The sequence below is a fragment of the Rhincodon typus genome, chromosome 35 (assembly GCF_021869965.1).
Source record: "Rhincodon typus isolate 14 chromosome 35, sRhiTyp1.1, whole genome shotgun sequence".
NCBI classification, from domain to species: domain Eukaryota; kingdom Metazoa; phylum Chordata; class Chondrichthyes; order Orectolobiformes; family Rhincodontidae; genus Rhincodon; species Rhincodon typus.
This window is the reverse complement of record NC_063366.1, coordinates 20,475,737-20,483,059: the sequence shown is the minus strand read 5'-3', so window position 1 is coordinate 20,483,059 and position 7,323 is coordinate 20,475,737. Positions and strand designations below refer to the sequence as shown.

At 47.6% G+C, this 7,323-nt stretch overlaps 1 protein-coding gene across 1 annotated transcript in view; it reads right to left on the bottom strand.

Moving 5' to 3' along the window:
• Nucleotides 1-6,455, bottom strand: part of LOC109919026 (butyrophilin subfamily 3 member A1-like) — a 23,546-nt gene extending 17,091 nt beyond the window's left edge. Inside the window, exons 1-3 of the mRNA XM_048616558.1 lie at nt 6,325-6,455; nt 3,602-3,706; nt 472-825 (exon numbers count right to left, since the gene is read on the bottom strand). Of these exons, the coding sequence (XP_048472515.1) occupies nt 472-825; nt 3,602-3,706; nt 6,325-6,448 (583 nt within the window). The 5' untranslated portion in view covers nt 6,449-6,455. The remainder of the gene's footprint in view (nt 1-471; nt 826-3,601; nt 3,707-6,324) is intronic.
• Nucleotides 6,456-7,323: the final 868 nt, after the last annotated feature.

The following is a 7,323-nucleotide window of genomic DNA, read 5'->3' as shown; positions in this document are numbered from 1 at the left end:
GAGGAGAGTAGAGGGGGAAGAAAGGGGAGTGGAAGGGGGAAGGAGAGGGAAGTAGAGGGAGAGAAAGAGAGGGGAGTGGAGGCATGGGAAGAGAGGGGAGTAGACGGAGAAAAGAGAGGGGATTGGAGGCGTGGGAAGAGATAGGAGTGGAGGCGCGGGAAGAGAGAGGAGTGGAGGCACGGGAAGGGAGGGGAGTGGAGGGGGCAAGAGAGGGGAACGGAGGGGGCAAGAGAGGGGTAAGCAGAAGAGGCAAGAGAGGGGTGAGTGGAGGGATGATTGTGAGGTGTGGTGGAGGAGCAGAGTGAGATATGAGGGGAAGGCAGTTTTGAGAGGATTGGAGGACGGAGTGAGGGAATGGAAGATGAATGGGAGGAATGGAGGAGGACGGTGAGAAGCACGTAGAGAGTGAGGGGAGAGGGTGACTGAGCGGAGGTGTCGATCCTGTGGACAGACGTTCCTACAGGGACTTACTGGCGGCCTTCAGCTTCAAGGGTGCCTGCTCGATGAATCCCTTAAACTCGACCATGCAGAGGTAGTCGCCTTCATCCTCCAGCCGGACATCTCGCAGTCTGAGTGAGATGTTCCCCTGGTTGAACTCCTCCTTATAGAACTCTGTCCTGCCCTGGTATGCCGGAGCCGGCTGCTCCTCTATATCCTTCCCAACGATGTAGCTGTGGATGGGTGTGTACTGCTCCAAGTAGCTGCGACCCCACTGTATCTCCATGCCCACTGAAGGTTTGTCTGGTATCAGCTGGCATTGCAACACTGCCACCCCACCGACCATAGCAATGACTGGAGCTTCCGGGCCAGTGACTCGGAACACATCTGGAGAGATTTGGGGAGAAGGGAGAAGTGGTCAAACCACTCATTCAAAAAAGCAAAAGCAATACAAATGTTGTGTTTTGTTACAGACCAGGCCAGGCTCCCTCTAAATATATTAAGAAGGTAGCCTCGACCCTAATGTTTTCTTATTTTAAAGGCAAATGCGACTGCCGTGTTCCAGATACCATTTGTTTGGTGAAACTAATCAATATTCAGAAAAACACAATTTATTCAAACGCTTCAGTTAAAATTCAACAAAAGAAAGGAGGACTTGAAATAACTTAACTCTCTTGGAAAACTTAGCAGAACAATAAATGCAATAGCTGTTACCAATTAAATGCTCCAATATAGTGACATCCCATAAACACATCCTTGGCAAAAGACAAATTTAGAAAAATTTTGTCTCACATGCAATCCAGCAGCCCAGGAAGAGAAAACCCAGCCTCTGGCTGTATCGAGAGTGGGAGAAAATAGCTTCCACTTCTTCAAGACCCCAATAGCAATTGCTGCTGAAAACTAAAAACTCAGATCCCTAGCCCAGTGGGTGGGAGCTTGACCACACCCACTCAGGCTGTTCCTATTGTTCTAACATTTAAAAAGTACCTGAGGCTTCACAAGTTGTTTACCTTCTCATAGTTGCTCAGCACCTGCCACCCCCCTCCCCCGCCAGTCTCTCTCTCTCTCTCTGCAAATGAAACAAGGACAAAACACATCTCTTATAGCCACAGCATTGTCACAGTTTTTTTTTAAATAAAGTGCATTGACATAGCACCTCTTTTGACCTCAGCATATCCCAATGGTTTTGCTGCTGACAAAGTGGTTTACCAAGTGCAGTCACTGTTGTAATGTAGGAGACACAGTAGCATTCAGTTTGTGATGCACCAGAATCACTGCACTCTGGTTTCTTCCCATTCCCTGAATTGCATCTTTCCATTGTTGGCAGTTGTACCTTCAGCTACTGAGGCCCAAAACCTGGAAATCCCCTCCCCACCCTGTGGGGAATCTATGATTGATTGATTGATTTTTCTTGTCACGTACCGAGATACAGTGAAAAGCACTATTTTGCATGCTATACAGGCAGATCTAACCATGCAAAGAGCATCAGGGTAGCAGAATGGAGTGCAGAATACAGTATTACAGCCACAGAGAAGGTTCACAGAGAGATATCAGAATTAACATTTGAGACGTCCATTGAAAAATGATAAAAGCACTCATCCCAACCCTCTCTCTTTCCTTATTGAAGATGCTCCATAAATTCCCGACCTCTTTGATGAGATTTTAGATTATTTCTCTTGTTGGGGCTTGGTTTCAAATTCTGGCTAATAATGCTCATGGGATAAAGAGAAATAGGAGTAGGAGGAGGTCATTCGGTCCCTCAAACCTCAACTCCACTATCCTGTTCTATCCCTTCATTCTCTAAGAGACCACAAATCTTCTGTCTTGAATATACTTAAGGACTGAGTGTTTCTAGCTGCCTGTAGGGAGAATCAAACATTGACAACCCTCTGAGTGAAGGAATGCCCCGTCCTGTGAAGTCCCTAGGGATGTTTCACCACATCACGATCTGCCATTCCTTTCCCTCTTGTCTCTAAGCCCAACAACACTGGGTTGAAATCCACAGTTCAAAGGAATGTGAGCACGGTTTCAAAATTGCAAGTTCTAATATATGGATATATGGAAGAAGGAGCATTACCTTGCTGCTGCCTCAATTCCCAAACCCTCAGACTGAGTCAGACAGAGGCTTAAGAGAAAGAAGACTACCAGCTGGTGTTGCTGAGTCAGGCAGTAGATCAGGACTGTATCTGCTTTAACCACCAAACAGAGGGCCAATGATGATAGAAAACAGGATCAAAGAATTGAGGATTGTGAGGCATTAAAGACACCAAGTCATCAGAAGGTGCCTTGAGACTGTAGTGTGAAGCCTATTTGTGCAGGCACTGAAAGACAAGAGATTTCAACACTAATATCCTACACTCTCAAAACAATCTCCTCGCAGTCTCAGAGGCTTTGCTGGGATTAGAACGCAGAATGGGAGAGACAGCACTGCAGGGTAAGACATGGATACCTGAGGACACCTTATAAATACAGACACAGACCCCATAGACGCCCTATGTAAGTACTGACACACTCCCTAGAACCCGCCACCCCCATATAATACTGACACAGTCCCCAGGGACCACTGTAAATACTGACTCGCTTCTCAGGGACACCCTGTAAGTACATGCTCCTGGGGATCCACAGAAGACAGCTTGTTAAAGCCAGCACAGCTTGAGGACTTTCACATGGAAAACATCTTACAAAGGTGAAACATGTTTGAGGAAGTTAATAGGGAATACATTCGGTAGTTCAGCACATTAGTTGGAAGCTAAGTAAAAGGTAAAATTGCCATAGTCCCTGAGGACGACAGAGCCACTCTCTCAGTAGAGAGAGAGAGAGAGACCTGCTGTGAGTTAAAACCTGAGAATCACCACACCTTAGGTAAGGGGCGAAGATGAGAAGACAGGACCTTGATGGTGACCTCAGTTAGTGCTGGAATTGAACCTGTAGTGTTGGCAGAACTGCATCAAAATGTTTAGTCAATGCTGATTTTAGTTTGTTTCTGGCAATAAACCTCTTAAAATGTGAAAGCCCATGGTGCAATTCCTCATAAGGCTTGCTGAGAAATTAGGGTCTCTTTTTAAGTTTCTTGTTCTCTACAGGGATCGTAAATGAAGGCAATTGGCCTGTTTGAAGATGAGCTCATGTGTCAGTATGAAGTGAGGCACTGAGGTAGTCTTACCTGCTAGTGTAGAATGGATCCTCAGGAGGAGAATCAGACACAGGGCCGCATGCTCCATGCTCCCAAACACTTTCAGCGAAGCCCCAAAGCCTGTCCTTGCCAGCCCTGAAAGACAAGAGATTTCATCAAGATTCAACACAAAACTCCTTCACAGATTCATGTGTCCTAAACTTTCTAACCAGTCTACCATGCGGAACCTTGTCGAGCACCTTACTAAAGTCCATAGAGACAATATCCACCACTCTACCTTCATCAAAGAATTAAAAGTCAAATTGCCACAGTCCCCAAAAAAGAAAGGAATATTTTAAAGGGAAAAAAATGAGGTAGTGTGGTGCAGGGATGAAATTCCTGAGCTGAGGGCCTAGGCAGCTGAAGGCCCAGCCTAGAATTCGCATGGGACACTTGCTCTTCTTAGCTGAAGTTGAGCTTATATCAGCAGAGAGGCAATGCTAAAATGACAACACCTTCCGGTCACAAACCATTTTAGCTCCCACTCCCACTCCCACTCCTTGGGTGACATGTCCCTCCTGGGCCTCCTCCAGTGTCACAATGACACCACCTACAAAGTGGAGCACCTCATATTCCGCCTCGGGGGCCTACAGTCCGATGGCCTAAACATGGAATTCACCAGCTTTAAAATTTCCCCAGCCCTGGCCTCATGCCATGTCCAATCCTCCCTCTCAACCCCACCTTCTTGACCTGACACAATCTATCCATCATCTCTCCCACCTATTCACCCCTCCAACCTCACCGACCAATTCCCACCACTGCCTACCTGCACTCACCTATCACCATCCCACCTACCTTCCCCAGCCTCACCCCTCCTCTCTATTTATTTCCCAGCTGCCCTTCCCCCTCCCCATTTCTCAAGAAGGGTCCTGACCTGAAATGTTAACTTTGCTGCTCCTCTGATGCTGCCTGGTCTGCTGTGTTCCTCCAGCTCTACACTGTGTTATCTCTGACTCCAGCATCTGCAGTTCTTACTATCTCTGAGTATAAAACACCAATTAGGCCACAGCACTGTCTGCAGTTCGAGTCACCACAAAATAGGGAAGATGTGATGACACTAGAAAAGGGATAGAGGAGATTTATGAGCACATTGCCTAAATTGAAGAATTTTCACAATGAGGAAGTGTGGGCCTGTTGGAGCCATTTACTTTGGGACAAAGGAGTCTGGGGGCAGATTTGGTTGCTGTGTATAATAATGAGGGGTTTAAATTGAGTGGATTTGAAAAACGTCACCCCATGAGTGAGAGTCCATAACTGGGGGCACAGATTTAGGGTGAGAGACAGGAGATTTGGGGGGTGGTATCGGGATTTAAGGAAAGACATTTGTACCCAGAATGTGGAGGTCGTACTGGAACTCACTGGTGGAGGTAGAAACCTTCATCACACTCAAAAATACTCAGACACGCATTTGAAGTGCAGTGGCACACAATCAAAGGCCAGGAAGGTGGGATAGTATTGATGCCTCCTTATCCACCAGTATTGGCATGATAGGCTGAATGGTCTCCCCCAAGACTGTAAACTTAACTGATTAAAATCAGGAACATTCAGCAGGTACAGCACGGTGGCTCAGTGGTTAGCACTGCTCCCTCATGGTGCCAGAGACCCGGGTTCGATTCCAAACTTGGGTGACTGTATGGAGTTTCCATATTCTCCCTGTGCCTGTGTGGGCACCCTCTGGGTGCTCAGGTTTCCTCCCACAGTCCAAAGTTGTGCAGGCTTGGTGGAGTGGCTGCACTAAATTGCATGTAGGTAAGGTGGGTTTTCTGGGGGATTGGTCTGGGTGGATGCTCTGAGGGTCAGTGTGGACTTGTTGGGCTAAAGGGGCCTGTTTCCACACTATAGGGATTCTATTCAGGCCAGAATTGTAGATATCTCGATGGATTGTGGGGTTGGTAGAGAGAGGCAGGGAAGGATTTGAAAATAAGGGAGTGGATTTTAAAATGATGTAGGTTAGTGGCCTCAAGAGGAAAAGGACTTGATGCAAGTGAGGAGCAACAGAATAATGAATGCGTTGAAGGGGGCGAATTCCACTGGTTTGGGTTCAGATGCGCTGACGGCTGTTTTGAACCTCGCTCGCTGCCCGCTATCTACCGCTGGCCACTCACGCCCAACAGAGGGGACAACGTGACAGAGTTTTTGGCCAACGTCCTCGGCTAATATTCATCGCTGAGGTCCAACAACACTGAAGACGGGTAATCTTGTCCTTGTATTTATTGGGAGATATATGGCTGCTGTTTTACATTATAGCGAGCTACACACCAACACTTCGTGGATTGTAAAGCACTTTGGGAAATCTGCCGGCGTTATAGAAATGCAAGTCCTTTTTTTTGTGTTTCCTCTTTAGGAATTAGGACCAGCGAATTGAGAATCTCAGACCCTTTTATCAACTAGTCTGAAAGCTGTTTTGGCTTTCGGGGCAAGGTTAAGTTAAATATAGGCGGAGTGATGCGACCCGACAGTTTCTGGGCTGAGCTGGGCTGGGTCGGGTGGGGCGACAAAGGGGTCTGTGTCAAAGATGGTCCTGAGCCCCCAGAAACCCTGACCCGCTTTCAAAGTCTGTCTTACAAATGCCCCTTTGCAGTGCAGGACATAGCCACCGACTTGATTCCGCCCTTTGTAGCAGAACAGAGGAGACGGCCAGCCCGGAAAAGAGAAACAATTAGCCATCGTAACCCCTTATTAATGTTACAACTGATCAGTCAACACTCACTCACTAGCTGCTGCATCAATTGCCTTCCTTTCTCTCTTTCTTTCAACACATTTCTTTTCTTTTGAGCAGAGAAACGACGGGCCCAGGGCAGGGCCAGCGAAATCTTCAGTAGTTTCACTTTTAAACATCCGTCGGGAGACGGAACCCGAACTCAGCCTTTACGACAGAGATCAGTGGTTCAAATCCCTCACCTCGCCCCGTCTCTGAATTTGCGTCCTCCCTCCCGCACTCACTGAGTCAGAGAAATTGATGCATGTGGACCGTTTTCTGTCCTCCGCGTAGCCCATTCTTAACACGCCTGTTCGATACAAGGTTACACTACGATGTAAAGTCATCGTAGTTCGACCGGACCGCAGAGCTGCTTTCTTCTCAGAGAGACGACTATTGAGGGCTTTACCTGAGGGTCACCGTGCCTCAGGTGACGGAAGAGGTTCACCAGGAAAATCCTTCGTGGTGGTGTGGGGATTGAACCAACGCTGTTAGCATCATTCTGTGCGGCAAACCAAGCACTGACATAATCTACTCCCCCACTCCAGTACAACCTCACAATCAATTTAAGGGGGCCGTTCAGCCCATTGCGTGGGTTTTAATTTCAAATATATACTTTATTCACAAAAATATATACATATACATTGTCACAAACACAGAGATAACAAGGTGTAGAGCTGGATGAACACAGCAGGCCAAGCAGCATCAGAGGAGCAGGAAAGCTGACGTTTCGAGTCGAGACAACAAGGTGCAGGGCTGGATGAACACAGCAGGCCAAGCAGCATCATAGGAGCAGGAAGGCTAACGTTTCGGATCCAGACCCTTCATCAGAAAAGGGGGAGGGGAAGGGGGTTCTGAAATAAATAGGGAGAGAGTGGGAGGCGGATAGAAGATGGATAGAGGAGAGGATAGGTGGAGAGGAAACAAACAGGTCGAAGAGGCGGGGATGGAGCCAGTAAAAGTGAGTTCAGGTGGGGAGTTAGGGAGGGGATAGGTCAGTCCAGGGAGGATGGAC